We start from the raw sequence: 21,571 nt of genomic DNA, 5'->3' as shown, positions 1-21,571 counted from the left end.
AGTGTATAATATTATCAATGTGATTTTTTCATTTGAAAGATTATATGTTCAATATTCAAACATGTCAGTGTTAAAAAAAAAATTCAAAGCAGAAAATTCAGACGTGTAAAATTCACATTCTGTCTCTGTCACCAGGGTGAGTGGCCGGACACAGGGTGGATTTGGGGGCAGTTATTATCAGGTTTCTATGTAAAATACGTAAGTGCTTCTGCTTTTGTAATAAGGTTTAACAGTCACAACTTATGCAGCGCTTTCACACATTCTGCACTTCAAGCGTTTTACAGGAAGGAGGATCCTGGTCAGAAGTTCATGGTGCATGTTTTGTGATGTTGGGGGTAAATCGAAATGCCTTGAGGAACCCCACATGCACACACCAGGTCCTGGACGGGCCCTGGAATGGAGCTGGGAACCTTCTTGTAGGCGGCGAGAGCATGAACCACTCTCCAGCCGATATTATGTTTGCAATCTGTATTTCCACATTCCGCTCCCACAGATCCGGAAACGTGTCTCCACTTCCACCAATTCTTACTCTTTCAGTGGACTCAGATTCACAGAGTTACTGTAAAAGCAGCATGTTCCAGCAGAGGACCTTCAGAGGGACACGGTGAGTGCATTTACAAGGTTTTTCTCATAGATTCAATTGTTTCTTGTGAATCACCTGTATCGTATGCATATATAAAAAAAACTCTTCCTCACCCTCCGCGGGCGGTCTCTGTCTCCTCCTGCTCGGGTCCTCTACCGTCGGCCTGGGAGCTTGAGGGTTCAGTATCTTTCCTGTTCATAGGACTGCACTTTTCTGGACCGAGGTGTCTGATGTATTTCCTGGGATCTGCTGGAGCCACTCCTCCAGTTTGGGGGTCACTGCCCCGAGTGCCCCAACGACCACGGGCACCACTGATGCCTTCACCCTCCAGGTTTTCTCCAGCTCTTCTCTGAGCCCCTGGTATTTCTCTAGTTTCTCGTGTTCCTTTTTCCTGCTTGGTGTTGCTTTGTCGACCACAACGGCTCCTCTGCTCTTTGTCACCACCACAATGTCCGGTTGGTTCATTACCTTCTGTCCGTCTGTATCTGGACGTCCCACAGGATCTTGGCTCGGTCATTCTCGACCACCTTTGGAGGTGTTTCCCACTTTGACCTTGGGGTTTCCAGCCCATACTCTGCACAGATGTTCCTGTACACTATACCAGCCACTTGGTTATGGCGCTCCATGTAAGCTTTCCCTGCCAGCATCTTACACCCTGCAGTTATGTTCTTACACCTGCAGTTATGTTCTTACACCTGCAGTTATGTTCTTACACCAGCAGCATCTTACACCTGCAGTTCTGTAAAGCTGGATTGTCTCATTGGCCTCTTGGCACAGTCTACACCTGGGTCTTGTCTGGTGTGGTAGATCTGGGCCTCTATTGCTCTGGTGCTCAAGGCTCCTGTGCAGCCATGATGAGCCTCTGTGCTGTCCTTTAGTCCGGCTCTGTCCAGCCATTGGTCGGATTTCTGTTTATCCGCCACTTCAGTTATGTTTCGGTGGTACATGCCGTGCAGGGGCTTGTCCTCCCATGCCCATATATATATATATATATATATTTATACATCAGACTGTTCACATGTTCTTTGGATGCTGTTCAGGATTAAAACGTTTGATCCACTTGGTGAAGCAGGCGGGCGATCCTCTGAGTATATTTGGGGACTACTGTGAATGCCTTTAGTCAGATAGAACAGAGACAATTATATAAAACAGTGGCGAAACATGGGCAAAGAAAAAAAGTTGAATGAATGAAGTCCTTCTTGATTTGCAGCTTCCATGATCCATGTCCTTAATCTCTTAACCCCCGCCTTAACCAAGCATTTATTCTCCAGCTCAGCTTTCCCCAAATCTAAAAGCTTCTTGACCTGAGCCTCATTTGAACGCCTCATTTGAAACATATTTCTCGTTTTTGTCATGTTTTTGCTTTATCAACAGGCTAAGCTTAGGCCTTCAAAATCCATATGATACAGATCGTTTTTGGCTCATTTTGGTTGATTTCGATACTGACATTGAGGTAGCACTTTATAATAATGCTGATTTCATGAAACATTCCCGCTTTACTAAATCATGACTTCTCAGGGACAAACATGATCACATCGAAACGCGTTCAACACGTTTCACTAATAGCTGATCTTGTGTTCCTCGGATCTCGTTTCCTTTTTCCACTCGGGATCTGCCTCCTCGGGGTCCTCGTCACCACGTCGCTCACACTGCTCTTGGATCCAGCGAGCGCTCCCGCAGGACGTTTGCAAACATGATCACGTGTCGGTTCATGGATGACTTTTAGTTGTTACTGCAGTTATTGTTGTCACATTATGTTAATTGTGAATTGTGTATGTGCTGCCTGCCTCGGGACGACAGATGGAAACTAGCATCCCCGCTATAATCTGGCATATTTACAGTGCTCATAAATAAATAAATAAAATAAATCCCTGAATTAAAGCAGTACTAAGTAACTCTTCCCCCTAGAGGCCATAAGCGCAACTGCAGGTGCCGTTGCAAGTTACGATTTTTTAACTTGTTAAATGTCTTGGAGAGTAAATACTACGCTGAAAAGAAAAGGCGAAGGGAGAGAGGGTTACTGTGCATCCAATTATACAATGGAGATATTTTTTTTCACACAAACCTGGCTGTAAATACTGTTTAAAGTGGCGCTAGCCCGCAGTTAGCTTTGCCCGTTAGCCTGTTAGCTTCTTCTTCGTGATTCCATTAGTGTGTATTGGGGCCTCCGGTCCGGTGGCAGTCAAGTTGCAAACATGGTTTTCTGGCCAGAGACACCAGGGGGAGATGAAAGACCCTCCAATCATCCCATAAACACTTGTATTACCCCCAAAGGGACTACGGAAAGGATTTATTAAGGTAAACACGTTACTTAGTGCTGCTTTAAAACGTCGAACTACTGTTATGCTGTTATGAAAGTACATGAAAATCGGAATAATTGATCCTGATCATGAGGATGTGGATTATTCACGATCCACTCTCTCATTCACACACCAGTGCACGCAGACACTGGAGGCAACTGGGGCGAAGTGTCTTGCCCAAGAACACAACGACAGTGTGCATGTGCGGGAGCTGGGATTCGAACCCACGACCTTCCGATCACGAGACGACCCGCTCCACCACCTGCACCACCGTCGCCCCGTGTCAGTGTTAAATGAATCAGACAAACAAAGATGTGCATGTGGGTCAGTTCAAAACCATGTGGCTGTGAGTCCTTTTAAGTCTGTGATTCTGCTGCACCTTTTATCTTACAGATCAGTTCATTTGCCCAGTTGATACTTCAAAAGTAGTCGCCATAGTCAGTGTTAATTTCGTCGACTAAAATATTTAGTCTTAATTTTAGTCAAAGTGATATTTTTGTGACTAAAATTGGACTAAAACTAAATTAAAACTTTCTCATGAGACTAAAACTGTGACTAAAATGTCCAGATATTTCAGTCGACTAAAATGAGACTAAATAAAAATGAAAAAGGAGAGACTAAAATCATCCAAACTTCTATTGAGCGTCTGAAAGAGCCTCATATGTAAATTCTCTGCCAAAGGATCAGCTCTGAGCTTTGTTCATGTGGAGCAGCTCCATGAAGCAGAGGAACAAGATTAGATATGATTATAACGAATCAAAAATTGAAGATATTTTTTTGACTAAAACTCGACTAAAATCGAATTACATTATCGTCAAAAGACTAAGACTAAAACTAAATTAAAATATGTTGTCAAAATTAACACTGGCCATAGTAGATATATGTCTTTTGCGAATGAGACATTGACTCTCAAGGGACGAACCTGTTTAAATAAAGGATATATATTTTCAAATTGCTATACATCGATACGCCCATCCCGACTTAAAACTCTGTAGGAAATGGAAGTGGAATGGAAGTGAAATGGAAGTGGAATGGAAGTGGAATGGAAGTGAAATGGAAGTGCGGACTCTTGGGGAATGTCCTGTCCTCCACCCCTCCAACCCCCGGCATGTTTCCCCAGGATGAGACAGTCGGGCACGGCACTATGAGAGGCATGCCCCGGTCCACCTCCCCCTGACCACATGCAGACACACACACAATACAGTGTGCATGGGCAGGAGTCCGGCCAACACCAGGCTGGAAATGAGGAGCTGCTGACATGCTCTGAAGACAAGGTAAGAGGACGGAAGACTTTTAGCTGGACTGAAGAGTGTGGAAGCTCGAACTGTGTGACCCGGCATGGATTTATCAGGCAGGATGTAACTTATCTGAGGTTTAAACCATCAAAACAAGTGCCAGGAGTGGAGTTTTAACTTTCAATTTGTTCTCACATGTTTCGGTAACCCTTGTTCGCCTCTTAAAAACTCAAAACGCCAGCCCACACTCTGGTAGACATCACACGGAGATTTTTCCATACTGAGATATTTTCTTAGACGAGTTGATGCGTACCTGTCTGGTCTTTGTGCGTGCGCTCAGTCAAAAAGACCAAAGACGTTGTTAGCATTTAGCCTCTACCAGCATATTCCTATGGACCCAAACGGGGGTGAAGTTAGAAGCGACCGAGCTCTTCCAAGTATAGTCTACAAAAATTAATTCAGATTTTTATTGTGTTTCATTTCATACACCGGTGTTCCTTTATTGCGGTAGATTTTTCCTGCTCTACGTTTGGCCTTTACTTGCCTTCTCTTAACCTCTTAACTCCCACCTGAACGGATCCCATTTTCTCCAGTTTGGCTTTACCCGAATCAAAAAGCTTCTTGGGGAAAAAAGCACCAAAAAAGCCACAAAAAATGAGAAGAAAACAAGGATGTAAACGCAACAAAAATGTGACAAAAACTCAACAAAAATGTGACAAAAATTCAACAAAAAATCAACAAAAAATGACAAAAATTCAACAAAAAATGACAAAAATGTGACAAAAATGTGACAAAAATGTGACAAAAATGTGACAAAAATTCAACAAAAATTCAACAAAAAAATGACAAAAATTCAACAAAAATGTGACAAAAATTCAATAAAAAAATGACAAAAAATCAACAAAAAATGACAAAAATTCAACAAAAATGTGACAAAAATTCAACAAAAAATGACAAAAATTCAACAAAAATTCAACAAAAAAATGACAAAAATTCAACAAAAATGTGACAAAAATTCAACAAAAATGTGACACAAATTTAACAAAAATGTGACAAAAATTCAACAAAAATGTGGCAAAAATTCTACAAAAAATGACAAAAATTCTACAAAAAATGACAAAAATTCAACAAAAAATGACTTCAAGTGCCATTCATGCTTGTTCCTTTGGCATGAGCATCTTTATCTTTATCTTAGGTTCATTCAAATCAACTTGAATTCAATTATCTCATTTAAGCTGGTCATTTTTCCTCCTCTCTCCTTTCTTTTGTGAAACTCTCTTCTCCGCGCTGATCATCACAGCTGCTGCATGTCTTTTTTGTGCAGTTTTAGTTTTTACACTGCTGCCCACATCACTGGAGCAAACGAGAGGACAAAGTGCAGGGAGACGTCGATTGAGAGACAGATGCTAGAAAGAAACATCATTTGTCTATTCTTGATCTTGTTCTAGAGTCAGTGGCTGGAGATGAAAGCCTGTGAAAGTTTCTGCTTGGACTGTTTTCTCGGTGAAGACTGAGAGATGGCGATTACTGATCTCATACAGAAATGATTAGACTCCTGCACTTGCTCAATGATGCATGTGTTGTCTTGTGTTATAGTGGACTTGGTCGGCGATGGTTGTGAGAACAGTTCATCAGGGGCATTAGTTATCGTTAGTAAAGGCATAGAAGTGACATAGTAATGACAGAGCACTTACGGGACTATTCTCTAAGACGTATCGAGAGTCTGTGCTCCTAAACATACATCACAGCAGCTGCCTCCTCACTTTCTCATGTGACCGACACACTGACACATGCCGTTCAATCCCAGGCGTGACTTCAGCATGACCTCAACTCTTTGTCTCCGTATGGTCATTTGATAATACACAGGAGCTGCAAACATCTCGTTTTTTTTGTAAAACTATGTGACTTTGGTGGAGTTCACCTTGTAGAGAAATGCTACATCGCGCCCAAAGCTCCTACAGTTGGACGCCCGTGCTCTGAACTCGCATCTCAAAGTATGTTCTGAAGCGTAGCCGCGTTTTGAAAGGATCTCTTGCCTGAAAAGTAACTGCTGTTTTGGGGATAACTCGTCCCTCTTTGCTACTGCCAAGTCTTATGGATCTTTATCTATATCCCCATGGTCTACACCAGGGTCTCCCCAGTACTTAAGCCTATACCCAGCTCACACGCTTGAATAGAGGGACATTATTTGTGCCGGTGGGAAGTGGTTAGCCCGGTTAGCATGCTAGCTACCGCCTACAGCTCATTGTTGATGAGTCGTGTGCAATAAACTACAAAACCAAAAAGCCTGGCTCAGTGTGTGATCATCCTAAAGGGACATTGTTTAATGAGTTGTTTAATCCTTACTTATATCATCTCAAATCTTTGCCAGATCCTCCAAAACAGTTCCCAGATCCTTTGCTCTGCATAACTGAAAGGTGGGGGAATGCGTTCCCTGAAACGGGGAACGTGAAACATTGTTTCCCAGTGAGTTCCTGTCAGCTCCCGTGGACCTGGCACCTGTCGCCCTCCAGGAAAGCTCTGATATGTCGGGTGCATGTGTGAGCCATGATGCGTGTGGAGAGCGCTGTGTGGAGGTGTGAGAGGCCTGAGGCTGTTTATGTCTAAGGAGCAGGAGCTGACGGCACATGAGGCATTCCTCTGTGCCTCTGAGCAACGCACACTGGGCGGGCGCTGACCCCTGAACCCCGTAAGCAAGGTGAAAAAATAGTTCCATACGTGCGCAATACAGCAGCGGCATATAAACACCTTTATATACGCACTGGGACAGATCCACTTTCAGGGTTTATGTTTTCCCACCAGGCGCTCATGTTCTCACTGATGTGAGATCAGATTGGTGCTGTGTCAGTGCATATGGTTCTTAAAGGAGGGGTATTATGCAAAATTGACTTTTTCAAGCTTTCCATCATGTTATTATGTCACTCTCTCATTAAAAACATGCCTGAAGTGTTGCCTTGGCACATTCACGTATTTCTGAGTAATCTGTAAAAACTCTGATGGCGGCCATTTTAGGGATAGGTTTGCCTGAGTCCTCCTAGGAACGCCCCCACCTCCTGGAGACGCCTCCGAGCTTTCGTCACCAGCCGAGTAACCAACCACTGCTCCTCAGCAGAACCCCCTCCCCACTGATGCCACAGACAGCGTGTGGAGGGGGCGGGTCTAAAGGCTCAGAGGTTCTTAAAGAGACAGAGGCCTATTTCAAGACATTCACTACAGCCATTTTGAGAGAGACATTTTATACAAGGCAGTTATTCTAATTTACTGCATTTACAGACCAACAGAAGGTTTGTCATCATTGTAGTGTGATATAGACTGGTGCTATGGGACTGAAAAAAGCAGAATACCCCCTCTTTAAGGCAAAGTCTAGAAGAAAACTACAGGCAAAAGGCTAATCCAGGAGCTTGATACTCCAAGTTTGTCTTAGCGCTGTGATGTGGACACACAGGTAATGATTGGCGGCACCAGCAGCATTGAAGGACTGGCAAATTTCAGTGAGTAAATTATTGTACTTTCACTGTAACTGTATTTCAAGGTCAGGGCTTTGGAAGCGCCAATGTAGAGGATGTCAAAACAAATGTCAAAGTGGGCTCCGTATCCAAGAATAAAAGCTGCAGACTGGAGGCCGACAGTGAAACGATCCATTGGGTGCAGGTTCTGACTTTGCCATGAAACTCCCGGCTCGGAGCCTCACACTGACTCTTCCTCATCCCAAAATGTTAGATGTCGAAGTTATTTAAGATTTTCAAAGTGTATAATTGACCGTCTGGATCTGAAATGAGAGGTAGCTTCATATTTTCAAAAGTCCCTCCCTTGATTTCAGACACGAATCAGAATAAACGGGATACCACTTTGACCAATGAGACGAGCCTTCCTGTGTCTGGTCCAATCAGGAAAAGAAGGGGAGGAGCTTGATCATTTACTTCTGAAAATTCCGTTCCTGCTCTCCTCATTTTGCAAACTGAGAAGTGCTTTCTGGCTAAAGAGGGAATTTGACTCTGTTTCTCCTCACTTTGCAAACTTACAGACTATCACTTTAACAGTCCTTTTACATCAGTCCTGTTATTTTCTATTTTTAACATCAAGCGAGTGTTCAATGTCCAACTCTCTCAATGAGTTTTTACAGATTTGTTTTGTATTTTATGTGCAGTATCTACAAATATTCATGATACAAAACCATCATTTTTCATTATCCGTGTCCAAATATAATTCAGTCATTCTAATTTCCTGACTCTTTGATTTCTTTGTGAACATTTGTGACTGTGCAGAATGAATTAACAGCCACCTACAGAAATAAATGAGTCCGAGAGCTGCACGTGATCATTATTACAAACAGGCGTCTCCTCATAGAAAACTTCCTCATCAGTCCCGCCTGTGGTGAGTGCACTGCAAAAAGTATTTAACTAGATCAGTATAAACATCTCAATTTGAGCATAATAATCCAGATTTTAGTTGTTTTGACGAGTTAAGAAGTTCTTGGCCATTTGTCATAGATTATGTCACTTGTTCTGAGATGTTTCTGACTCGTTTCGATACATTTCGTCCTTATTTCAGGTCATTTTCTTTGCCAATGGGGTAAGAAAATTGGTCTTATCTCATTGGCAATTTTACTTTCTTATTTCAAGCGAGATTTACCCTAGAACTGGTCTGAAATGTCCTCAAACAAGCAAAGTAAACTTGGTCCGATCAGGAAAAATGTCTAAATGAGTGAAAACCGCTCAAAACAAGAAACATTTCCTCAATTCAAGTCATTTAAGACAATGCTTGATATTTACTTTTTGTAGTGTGGTGAGTACACTGCAAAAAGTGGATTCTAAGCAAGTAAAAAATGTCTTACTTTAAGAAATAAGTTCTTATTTTTTCCCTAAAAAGTAATAATGTTTTACCGAGCAAAGTTTTCTTGAGAAAAAAATCTTATTTTAAAATCTAGTAATTTCTTGTTCAGATATATTTGCTAAAAACATGATAATTTTTCATGTAACAAGAAGAAAAACTTTTTGAATCTTCTTCAGCTTTATTTATATTTTTTCTTATTTTAAGAAAAACTAAGATCACAACAACTCTTAATGTAAGAACTGATTCTCACAGAGAGATAATACATTCCATTCTTTAAAGTGGGCGGCTCGGTGGCACAGCGGTTAGAGCCTCAGCTTCACAGCTCGAAGGTCCTGGGTTCGATTCCCACCAGGACGGGGCCTTTCTGTGTGGAGCATGTTCTCCCCGTGTCTGTGTACGCTTCCCCTACCACTAAAAACATGTACAATAGGTGAATCCTCCAGCAGGTGATTCAGGCCATCAGCCTGGCTCCACATCATGGAGACGGGTCCCGGGCGCGGCAATACTTTCCTTAAATATTAGTATTTATTAAGAACATTTTGCTCAAAAATGTGTGTAATTTAGAACATTTTACTTGAATCAAGCAACATTTAAGTAAAATATCCACAATTTCTCACTAAATAAGAATGTTTTCCTTAAATTATTCCATTTTCTGAGGACATTTTGCTTCATTCTAGCTGTTTATTTGCTTAAATTTAGTGTTTCTTTCTTGTTTTATGATGAGAAAAATATTCTAGAAATAAGAATTCTTAGCAAGAAAAAAATGCTGAGCCCATTGGCAGAACTTTTTCCTTATAACACGACAAAATGTCTTATTTCAAGATATATAAAAGGGGACTTTTTGCAGTACTCTCCCCCCCCCCCCCCCCCCCCCCCGTCCAGAGCGGCAGGTGTTAAAAAGACTAACATATACTCGGAGCACTTTAAGAGGTGTGACACTATCAGGAAGCAGCGGCTCTGAGCTCCTGCAAATCAAGCATCATTTCACTCAGAGCGTCTGCATTCCTGGCGGTGGGAGCGCTCTCCCTCTAGTGACGGATTACACGCTTTTCTTTGGAAACAAATGAGGATCATCGGAGTATTTAAGCTCGGTGGAAGCATCTGAGAGGCGTCATGTTGGAGAAAAGCAGCTCAGACTGTCTCACTGTGGACGACTGCTCCACGCCGGCCTCAGATTCGAGGTGAGTTCAGAACAAGAGTGGATGAAGTTCTCTCGGACCAAGATCAAAGTTTTTCTTTCATTGTGTCCAGAATAGAGAATAAGGAGTGAGCGCAAACCCTGGATTGGACCATTCGGGAGCTTAATCTTTAACCCTCACCTAAACCCAACACATTTCCTCCAGGTCTGCATTAACCAAATCTAAATATTTTCTTGACTGGAGCTCACAGCCTGTAGGCCAGTGTAATGACTCATTTGAAAGCTAAGACCTGGAAAGTGATCTTTTCCTCACGTTGTTGCTGCGCTGTTGTATTTTTGCTACTTTTTTGTTGCGTTTTCATCCTTGTTTATGTCTAATTTTTCAAGAAACGTTTATGTTAGAGAATTACGAATGGTATTCGAGAGGATACATGAAGAATAGGCATCACTCTGGATGACTTATACAGGAGAAGTTTATTTACCATCGGTGCGGGACCCGGAGACATGAACTCCAGACATTGCACCATTCAAGTCTGTCTATGCTTCCACAGAAAAGGGATAAATACCCTCTCAGAGCGTCATATTGATATGCAAACATTGGCTGAGAGTGGGCGCCTGAGCTCCACAGTCAAGGCTCTGACATAGTATGACTGCACAACTTGACCCTGTGTGATAAATAGCGAGATTAGATTTGGGTAATGCTGAACGAACTGGAGAAAATGTCTCTTAATCATGCAAGAAAGGCCTTCAACTCTAAACCTTTGACTACGACTGTTTCTAGCAGATGTGCCTTTTTATTCTCCTCTTTGTCGTTAAGAAACTACAAACCAAATAAATGAAATGAGTAAACTGTGAGCATTTATGAGTCAAGGAACAGGTGGAGGGTTGAGACCGATGTGGGGCTTACAAGATCCAGTCCAAGAGTTGAAAAACATCTTAAAGGGGGGGTATTATGCAGAATGGACCTTTTCAAGCTTTCCATCATGTTATTCTGTCATTCCCTCATTAAAACATGCCTGAAGTGTTGCCTTGGCACATTCACGTATTTTTGAGTAATCTGTAAAAACTCTGATGGCGGCCATTTTAGGGATAGGTTTGCCTGAGTCCTCCTAGGAACGCCCCCACCTCCTGGAGACGCCTCCGAGCTTTCGTCACCAGCCGAGTAACAAACCACTGCTCCTCAGCAGAACCCCCTCCCCACTGATGCCACAGACAGCGTGTGGAGGGGGCGTGTCTGAAAGGGTCAGAGGTTCTTAAAGAGACAGAGGCCTATTTCAAGACATTCACTACAGCCATTTTGAGATGAACATTTTATACAAGGCAGTTATTCTAATTTACTGCATTTACAGACCAGCAGAAGGTTTGTCATCATTGTAGTGTGATATAGACTGGTGCTGTGGGGCTGACAAAAGCAGAATACCCCCTCTTTAAAGATTGGAAAGCTTCAAGAGACATAGGGCCAGATCTTGTGGCGGCGCACGGGGCGGCGCAGGCTCTTGGCGAATTATTTTCCGAGTGGCGGTGCTATATGTGCCATTCGCCTCCGCCACCTGTGAGGGGGCATCACAAGAGGAGGCGACTGCACTGATGGAAACACGGCTGACATTCACTTCCTGGTTTACATTGCGCTGTCTTGCGTTCTTTCTTAAGCCTTAGGCTCTCACAGGTCAAACTAAAAACTTTATTTACCCCATCGTGAGCTAAACCATGTTCACGTCTCCAGAGAAAAAGAGCTACAGCGTCCGCTGTGGCGCGGATCGGCCGTGCTTGGCGTGAACGCGAAGCAAAACAAAAGCACATGTTCACCCCACACAACCACACAACCACTCTCCTGGACGCGGAGTCGATCTGGTTGGAGGAAAATGTGTCTCCACCCACTTAAATGCGCTAAGTCTGGAGTGGCAAGATCACAAAGTGCTGCTACTGAGGCAAAATGTCACGCTATCGCCTCCGTTATGATGCACAAGATCGGGCCCTAGATGTAAGTTCATTTTATACTCACTACTGCCACCTCAGGTCAACTGGATGTGTAACTGCAGCTTCTATATTAAGCTCGTGCATGACGGCACTTCAGACCCGAATCAACAACTTGTTGAGTGACAGTGCAGGATTTTAGAGGTATTCTACACATTAGGACATGGCTGGAACATGTAGGGTGAGGAAAATACTTTACATTTTTAAAGGTCCTATATGATGCAAAATCGACTTTTTGGTGCTTTTAGCCATGTTGTTATGCTATTTCCTCATCAAAAACACCCCCAGAGTGGTTTGTGGCTTCATTCACGCAGCTCTCAGTAATCCTCCTGAATCCTGCTCTCTGAGGCTCCGCCCTCTCCTGGTGAACGACTGAGTGCTCAGTTGTGTCGTCACAGCGGAACGGAAGTGCTCGACGTCCGTAATGTAATGTCTTAATTCTATGCTTACGGCCTGATTTTAATTTGTAAAACAGCGTTTTCATTATTTCTGTCGTAAGAAAGAAACAAAGAGTAAAAAAAAAAAAGAAAAAAAAAAAAAAAAGGATGTGCCCGAAGTGCTTCCAGGTCAGCTGTGGCCAAAACAAGCACATCCCCTGAGCGTCTGAACAGATCAGTCATGTTTGCGCTGCAGCTGAAGATGGAGCTCGTTACCTACTCTGGACACCTGTTTTTTATTCTTAACTAACGATAATGTCACGGAGAAAAAGAAGCGCGTTTGGCTACGAGGACGAGGAGTTTATTCAACCTTTTTCAAGAAGAGGCCACTCAGCTGTTTTTTTTTTCCGGGATTCAGCGACTATCACCAAAATAGTGTTTATCTGTGACTGTCTCTGATGGATGTTTGGTGAACCTTCGCCAGAACCAAAGTGGATTAACTTCATAACCAACGCGAGTCCCACAATGTAAACAGTGATGGAGCAGAGGGTGAGTCAGTCCAAACGCGGGTTAGCTTGTGTGTTAGCATATTAGCATGTGTGTTAGCCATTTATGAAGCTGTGTTGCAGATGTCAACTCCGTATAACTGCATCGTGAAGTAACTTCACTTATTGTTGTTTATTTATATTACAGTAAAGTATGTGCGTAGAGAGGGGGTGGAGTTAACTGAATCAAAGCGTTGTGTATTCCGGGTTCGAAAAATACCTCCAGAAAACACTTATATTTATCACAAAAATGAGTGCTCCATAATGGTAGAGGTACAATATATCATATAAATGCCTATACTTAACTTTGAAATGGCTAAAATAGCATGATATAGATCCTTTAAACTCTGTATTGTCCCTTTAAGGCACACAAAGAGCGTGACTTTAATCTTTGGTACGGCCGTGTAGGTTAACCATCCTGGCACCGCCCTAGAATAACAAAGTGCCACTCCTTGGTGAACAGTAGTGAAAAATGTTTGAACACACCCCTGGTACTACGAAAGTGTTAGGAAGTAGTTTCTAAAGTCCGTGTTGTCGCCATGACGACGTGACCAGTTGGCGCCTGCACTTCCTGAGTCCATTCTTGTGTTTGTTTGTTTCTTGCTCAAGGAGAAAGCGGCGTGCCCTTCAGCCCCGGCGTTTTCTATTTGTGTTTGTGTCTTAAAGGGGCGGGTATGGCAGTCATGTTCCAGGGCAATGTCAGCGGCGGAACACGTCTTCACGCGCCGCCGCCACTGCCAAAGTTTTTCCATTTGTTCGCAGCAGACACACGTGCAGCCCCGTGAAGGCATGCGCTCGGTCAACGCGACCCCCCCCAAACTCCCCCGCAAACGCCATAAATCACAGCCCACACACACACTGGCACCACGAGAACAAACACTCCAGACATACCTTTAAAGCTTTACGACGATTTACAACTACAATGGACTAACCATGAACTGATGAAGAATAAACGGCAGTGAAGTTATTTGCGTCAATATCACCAAATCTTAGAAAAAGCATGTTCATTATCAAATAGGGAATAGTTTGTTTTGCTTTTTTCTTTATTATCAACACTATTTACATTATGCAATTTGCAAGGCATTAAACTATGAATGAACACATGGATTTATGTAAAGGACTGAAATAACAAACATGTTATAGTTAAAATGGACGGCATTTTCTCAGTGAGCTTCATAAAGTCGTCCCTGAAATGGTTTTCAATCGTCTGTGAAGCTAAATGAGGAAATGCCAAAAGTGCAAAAATCAAAGCAAAAGGCAAAAAATAAAAAAAATATTTCACCTTTTTTTTGTTTAAAACAGAATTCCATATGTGTTTATTCATAAAATTGTGGTCATACCGCCTTTGCTCTGCCCAATCCCGTCAGACATTGGAAGCTCAGCAGGGAAGGGCCTGGTCGGTACTTGGATGGGAGACCGTTTAGTAACACCAGGAAGCCTCGCGAATGTAGTGAGTGAGTGAGTGGTTGGTGGTGGTCGGAGGGGCCGATGGCACAGACTGGTTGTCTCGCTTCCTTCAGTCTACCCCAGGGCAGCTGTGGCTACAATAGTAGCTTACCACCACCGAGTATGGAATGAACGAATAGTGCAATGTGAAGCATCTCTGAGTGTCCAGAAAAGCGCTATATAAAACCGATGCATTATTATTATAAAAGAACGGCTTCAGTGAGAATCTACCACAGGGGTTGCCAACAGGCGGCCCGCGGGCTGGATGTGGTGATTCAATCCGGCCCCTGACTTGTAGAGCACAAATTCCCGAATATGTAAAAAAAAAAGTACGTCTCGAGCCCATTCCTGTGTGGAGTTATTAATTTTAAAAGAAAGAACCAGGATGCTCACTCCAGCCACCAGGGGGCAGCTAAAGGAAAGAAAGGAAAGAATTCCACACGTGTCCAGCACATATCTCAGTATGTAAAAACAGTGGCCTGTTCCTTTAAACCTTCCACTTTAAAGTGTGAGCTGTATCATAAAGTGTTACTAAAGACAAAGAGGACTGTGAACATGTCTCTCTCATTTACACCGTTAGCGCCGGCGTCTGTGGGGTTTACTCTGACATTATACAACAGGTCGTATCCAACAGCTTTAACGTTATGTTCTAGGTCTGTGTTTTAACAAACTGAGCCCTGGAGACGTGGGAAATGTGTAAATCCTTCTGGGCTGTTCTTCTTCATGTTGCATGGGAGATTTGGCAGGACATTGCACAGAGGAAATGAACATAGTCCTCTGAACAATGTGGGCTCTGGGTTTAACCCACTGCCCCAGTGCAGCAGCATCCACGCCCCCGTGCAGAGTGAAGAGCTGAATGTTGGTGACAGGAGCTGTTAGGCCACAGTCGTAAAGCAGAGACAGGAACGCGCCTCGCTCAGCGCCGACATGTGAAGCTGCTGTGCACACTCAGCAACACATGCAGAGCAAAAAGGTTTGTGGCATCCCAGAGTGTTATTACAGGGCTGATGTTGTTTGCACTGTCGTGACAATCGGGCTCTCTGTTTGGGATTCAGTTTTAGCCCACAAGAGAGGAGAGTGTTTTCATTGGACTGGCTCTGTGAAGGCGAGGGGTGACTTTGGGCCTGCCATTGTTTTTAAGGCTAAAAGGAACATTTAAATTAAGATTTTTACATTTAAAAGCACTATATCATTTTTTGCAGTGTAATAAAAATAGTTTTGTCCTAATTTCGTATATTATAAACTCAGACATCTGTGGGAAAACACTGTGCATCTTATTTTATAGCAGGAGCGCCGAACTTGGTTGGGTCGAGGGCCAAAATTCAGCCTCCACAAGGACTGTGGCCTCATAAACATCTTACACTTGTTGTGCTTCATCAGCCTGTGTCACATGATTCTCAAAGTGCTACATAAAGTTATTATTCACTATTATTCACTCCACACTCCCCGACCCGAAGGCGTAGGGACGCGACCCTCTCGTCCACCGGGCTGAACTCCAACACGTGACGGCTGAGCTGGGGGGCGATGAGCGAACCCACCCCAGCCCGCCGCCTCTCCCCGCGGGCAACTCCAGAAAAATGGAGAGTCCAGCCTCTCTCCAGGAGTTGGGATCCGGAACCCAAGCTGTGCGTGGAGGTGAGCCCGACTATATCTAGCCGGTATCTCTCAACCTCCCGCACAAGCTCAGGCTCCTTCCCCCCCAGCGAGGTGACGTTCCATGTCCCGAACGCCAGAAGCTGTGCATGTGGACCAGGTCGTCGAAGCCCCCGCCTCTGACTGCCAACCAGTCCTCTCCACACCCGACCCCTACGGATCCCTCTGCGGGTGGTGGGTCCACAGGAGGGCGGGCCCACGTCGTCCCTTCGTTTATACTTATCTATTTCTCATTATTTGCCACTGTTTGTTGGTGTATTGTTGGTCATTCTGCCCCCGAGAGGGAAGGCATCCAGGGTGGCCAATGAAATGCCGGGTGGGCTGTGCTATCCCCGGCCACCCGGTAGAATCGCCCCTGTAAAGATATTCACAGTGAACTGACCCAGAAATCCAAATAACCCCAAAAAGTTCAGAGTTACAAACAGAAAATCCACAAGGCGTTATCTTCTACATAAAGGTACAGCCTGGACTTCTGTGTATGTCACACTCTGCCCTTGTTCCAGCAGGTGGGTGAGCTCCGGGAGCAGCAGTCCCGTCCCCAAGGCGTCCTCTGAAAACATGTATCTGTGGGCGGGAGGTAAAGGCGAAGGGAGGAGCGACTCCAAGTACGCATTCATGTCCAGCACCTGCCGTCTCTGTAAACACGTGGTTTTACGCACCTTCTCCCTCCGCCAGGTCCTTGTACCAGCGTCTGCGAGACTACGAGCAGCTGGACAAGAAGAAGACGGTGACAGCGCTGAGGGCTGGGGAGGACCGGGCCATCCTGCTGGGGCTGAGCATGGTGCTGTTCTCTCTCACCACCTACTTCGTCATGGGAATCACCGTCCTCAGGTCGTACTCCGACAGGTCAGCGGGCAGTGGTCCTCAGACCGGGACTCACAGGGTCTCTTTGTGGTACTTTTACTTTATACAACACTTAACGAGAGACCGGGACTTCCAATGAACAACATGGAACACCCATAGGAGTAATACGAGCGATCGTGATGTCGTCATGTCCGGGGGCCGTGGTTGGAAATGTAATGTTTTAAAGAAGTAACATTAGCTCTATGAAAATGTTCACAAACAGAGCGTTGTTTTCCTTGCACTGTAACATATCGGTAATGTCATAAAACAGCGTTAGAGTTCTGCTGTTTCCTGCCATTCACCAAAACATCCAAAATCCAGTGAAAATCCAGTGAAAATCCAGTGAAAATTGCGAAAGTAAAGAACAGTTATCGCTTGTATGAAGATAATCAATACCACCAATACCACTGTAATATTACAGCCAAAAGACAAACAAGACACCCATGTAGCTTTGGACCTCCCAGCACTGCTTAAAGAGGGGGTATTATGCTTTTTTCAGTCACATAGCACCAGTCTATATCACACTACAATGATGACAAACCTTCTGTTGGTCTGTAAATGCAGTAAATTAGAATAACTGCCTTGTATAAAATGTCTCTCTCAAAATGGCTGTAGTGAATGTCTTGAAATAGGCCTCTGTCTCTTTAAGAACCTCTGAGCCTTTAGACACGCCCCCTCCACACGCTGTCTGTGGCATCAGTGGGGAGGGGGTTCTGCTGAGGAGCAGTGGTTGGTTACTCGGCTGGTGACGAAAGCTCGGAGGCGTCTCCAGGAGGTGGGGGCGTTCCTAGGAGGACTCAGGCAAACCTATCCCTAAAATGGCCGCCATCAGAGTTTTTACAGATTACTCAGAAATACGTGAATGTGCCAAGGCAACACATCAGGCATGTTTTTAATGAGGGAATGACATAATAACATGATGGAAAGCTTGAAAAAGTCCATTTTGCATAAACCCCCCCCTTCAAATCTCACAGCCTGAACCTGGGCTCCCCCCTCTCTCTCTCCCTGCAGTTTGTGGACAGAGGAGGCCAACTGCACAGTCATCAACTCCACCATCCTGTGGGACGTGAACTGCTCGTACAGCTGCGGGGTGGAGTGCTGGAAGTCCTCGCGGTACCCGTGTCTGCAGGTGTACGTCAGCCTGCACAGAAACACCTCCAGGAGGGTGGTCCGACTCCTGCACAGCGAGGACACGCACGACGACAACCCAGAGGTACAGCCTACGGGGTCCACTGTAGTGACCACCGTGCACGAGAGGACCGCCAGTGCACAGTGCATTTACTCCAGTTCAGCTCGACCCAAATCTAAAACGTGACAGCCTGTAGGCCAGTGTAGCGCCTCATTTGAAAGCTAAGACCCTCATCAGTGATATAATTTAGGAGGATCTTTTTCGTTGCATTGTTGTCGTCACTTTTTGGACATTTTTGTCATTGCATTTTTGTGGCATTTTCACCACAATTTTTTGTCACTTTTCTGTCGCATTTTTCGTCATTTTTTCTTCAGTTTTTCATAATTTTTTCTTCACTTTTTGGTCACTTTTTTGTTACATTTTTGTAACTTTTTTGTCAGTTTCTCGTCACTTTTTTGTCGCTCTTTTGTGGCTTTTTGTTGCATTTTTGTCACTTTTTCATTACTTTTCTGTTTATCTTTTGGGGCTTTTTTGTCCCCTTTTTATGGCATAGTTTTCACCTCATTTTTGTCACTATTTTGACACTTTCCTAGAAGCTTTCAGATTTGGGTAAAGCCAAACTCGGTCCAGGTGGGGGTAAAGATGTTAATGTCAGGAACTCTAACTCTGAAGCCTAAAAATTAAATCAATCAAATCTTGCTGAATGAAAAACTGACTTCAGGTAAAAAAAAAAAGGTATTGTGTTGGAAAAATGGGGAACAAAATGTCATTTTTTCGTCACTTTTTCTTGACTTTTTCTTCACTTTTTTGTCACTTTTTTGTTACATTTTTGTTACATTTTTCTCACTTTTTTGTCAGTTTCTCGTCACTTTTTTGTCGCTCTTTTGTGGCTTTTTGTTGCATTTTTGTCACTTTTTCGTTACTCTTCTGTTAATCTTTTGGGGCTCTTTTGTCACCTCATTATGGCTTAGTTTTTACCTCATTTTTGTTTTTGTTTTTTATTTTTGGTCACTTTTTTGCTACATTTTTGTGGCTTTATGTTGCGTTTTTGTCACTTTTTCGTTACTTTTTCATTACTTTTCTGTTGATCAAAAAGTGATGAAAAAGTGAAAAAAAGTGACAAAAAAGCTACAAAAATGTAACAAAAAAGTAACCAAAAAATGACAGAAATGTGACAGAAATAGCGACAAAAATGAGGTAAAAACTAAGCCATAAAAGGGGGACAAAAAAGCCCCAAAAGATCAACAGAAAAGTAATGAAGAAGTAACGAAAAAGTGACAAAAATGCAACATAAAGCCACAAAAAAGTGACGAGAAAGAGACGAAAAAGTGAAGAAAAGGTGACAGAAAAGTGACAAAAAAGTTACATAAAAACATAACAAAAAAGTAACCAATAAAAAACTTACTTCAGGTAAATAAAAAGGTATTATATATATAAAACACAAACGGCCTGTGTGCTCTCCTGCAGTGCTTCTACATCCCAAAGTGCCATAAGGACTACGCCGCCACTCGGGAGCTGGTCCAGGACATCTCGGAGCGGCTCAGGTCCCTCCAGAGCGTGCGCTGCTTCGTCGACCCCACGGAGAGGACGGACGTGGCCATCCTCACCCAGGTCTACAGCCGGGGGGCGGTGTTCCACTCGCTCTTCTGGCCCACCTGCGGCCTGGTGGGCGGGGCCGTGCTCATCGCCATGGTCAAGCTCACACAGTACCTGTCCATACTGTGCGAGGGACTCAGCAAAATCAAGCTGTGACGGGAGGAGACAGAGGAGAAGACGTCGAAGTGACATTTCAGAAGAAGAAGAAGAAGAAGAAGGAGGAGGAGGATGTGTTTGCCTGGCCTGTAATACTTAATGGTGATATTTTTGTATATTTCTTTGACAGGAATGGCTGATTTTAAAGTTTTTGGGGACATTTTTGATAAACGTGTAAAAATATATCCAGACTGGAATCAAATTGAATGACATTTAAGGCCTTTTAAAGGAACAGGCCACCGTTTGGCATCCGCACAGTAAAGTGAAGATTACTGCGCGGATTTCAAACTACTCCTGGTATTATAACGCCTTACAATATAGTTCCCCCTTTTATCCGCTTAGAAAATCCACATTGTTTAATTTTGTGTAATTATACTTTGTAGTGGAACACTTCACGTAACCATATTTAAATAGGGAAAACGTTGGAAGAGCTTGGTAGCTTCTATCTTGACCAGTTTCGGAGCTATTCACCTTATTCCGGAGCCTCGCGTGGGCGCCGCCATGAATTGTGCCCCTTTTCTCCGATGTGTTAACATAGATACAGACGGCCTCTCTGGAATTGCCCATATATGGTCATTTTTTAAAACAGTTAAGGGGGAAAAACAATTTTGAAAAAATGTTAATTTTCTCAAATTATTCAAAAACTACTGTAACAAATGCTGAATTATGAATATAGTTTCTACTAAATAATGATACAAAGACATGGGGAGGAGCAAAGTGGTTCAACAGCCCATAAATACATGAATAACGGAGAATGCTAACTTGATGCTACATGTTAGCATCGGGCTAATGCTAACGGTTAGCTAGCGCTTGCTACAACTGCCATTTTTTAACTTCTACTGAACAATCTGCTGTGAGAAAATATCCATATGGGCCCGATTTACACTTGACTTTATTTATGTGATAAATAAGTTTATATTCCACCAGAAAATGGCTAAAAAGAGGGAAAATTGTGTTTCTCTAAAGATTCTATTTTCCCCCTCGGCGAAGCCACGCCCCCTTCTATGACGAGATGCCGTCTGTATCTATGGGGCTGGAGAAGTCCACATAAAATCCGTCACTACACGAAAACAAAGCCGTTTTCAGGCCGCACAGAGAAACGCTGCAGAGTCGACTTGTCGGTGCAAATGAACATCGGACATTTTACTCAAATCAATCGACTAAACATCAGATTTGAGCGGAGAATATTTTCCCTCGTTCTCCGTTAAAATGAACGGGCTTCACGCTCGACCGGAAGTGTCAGGAAAACGAGGTGCCGAGACAACGCAAAAAGTGGCAAAAGTGGGCGGTGGCGGAACAAGGTGAATAGTGGAGAGAGGGAGAGGCTAAATGCTAACGCCGTCTGCGCTGTGTTTACGTGACTGAAGGCACGGGGGAAGATCAGACAGGTCCTAAAGAACTCGTCTAAGCTCAGGTAAGAACATATCTCAGTGTGTAAAAGCGGTGGCCTGTTCCTTTAAGGGTTTTTATAGTTTTCTTTACAATTTGACCTTTTTCATGAATGTATGCTGATTTAAAAAAAGAATATTCTTATTAAATATGTGTCAATACTTTTCTTTTGTGTGTCTTGAAATCAGTCAGTGTGACCTGTGACCCCTTGGACTTTTGGAACCCCCGGGTCAGAACACATATCAAACACAATTATATTTTATGTTATAGGGCTAAAAAGTGACCTTATTTTCACAGGTTTTTCATTTTTTTTGTAACGTTATAATGATTTTTTGCTTCCTTTTTGGAACTGAGCATGACAACCCAGAGCTGTA

General features: G+C 43.5%; 2 protein-coding genes across 2 annotated transcripts in view; both read left to right on the top strand.

The window, feature by feature from the left end:
- Positions 1–21,571, top strand: part of rgs5a (regulator of G protein signaling 5a) — a 254,907-nt gene that overhangs the window by 160,541 nt on the left and 72,795 nt on the right. The gene's annotated exons all lie outside the window — the stretch shown is intronic.
- On the top strand, positions 558–19,815 carry s100p (S100 calcium binding protein P). Its single transcript, XM_079574995.1, has 5 exons — positions 558–604; positions 16,591–16,689; positions 16,760–16,930; positions 17,939–18,140; positions 19,524–19,815. Exons 1-5 carry the CDS (start codon positions 573–575, stop codon positions 19,806–19,808), a joined length of 789 nt encoding a protein of 262 aa, XP_079431121.1. The 5' UTR covers positions 558–572; the 3' UTR covers positions 19,809–19,815.

This window comes from Gobius niger (assembly GCF_951799975.1).
Source record: "Gobius niger genome assembly, chromosome: 17".
Classification (NCBI taxonomy): Eukaryota; Metazoa; Chordata; class Actinopteri; order Gobiiformes; family Gobiidae; genus Gobius; species Gobius niger.
This window is presented reverse-complemented; position numbering and strand designations above follow the sequence as displayed.

What these genes read in the sequence shown, in the direction of transcription:
- s100p (XM_079574995.1), top strand. Translation starts at nt 573, where the DNA reads ATGTTCCAGCAGAGGACCTTCAGAGGGACACG. An exon ending in AGGACCTTCAGAGGGACACG is followed by an intron (nt 605 to 16,590) that starts GTGAGTGCATTT and finishes TTGTTCCAGCAG; the next exon opens with GTGGGTGAGCTCCGGGAGCA. An exon ending in CTCAGGTCGTACTCCGACAG is followed by an intron (nt 16,931 to 17,938) that starts GTCAGCGGGCAG and finishes CTCTCCCTGCAG; the next exon opens with TTTGTGGACAGAGGAGGCCA.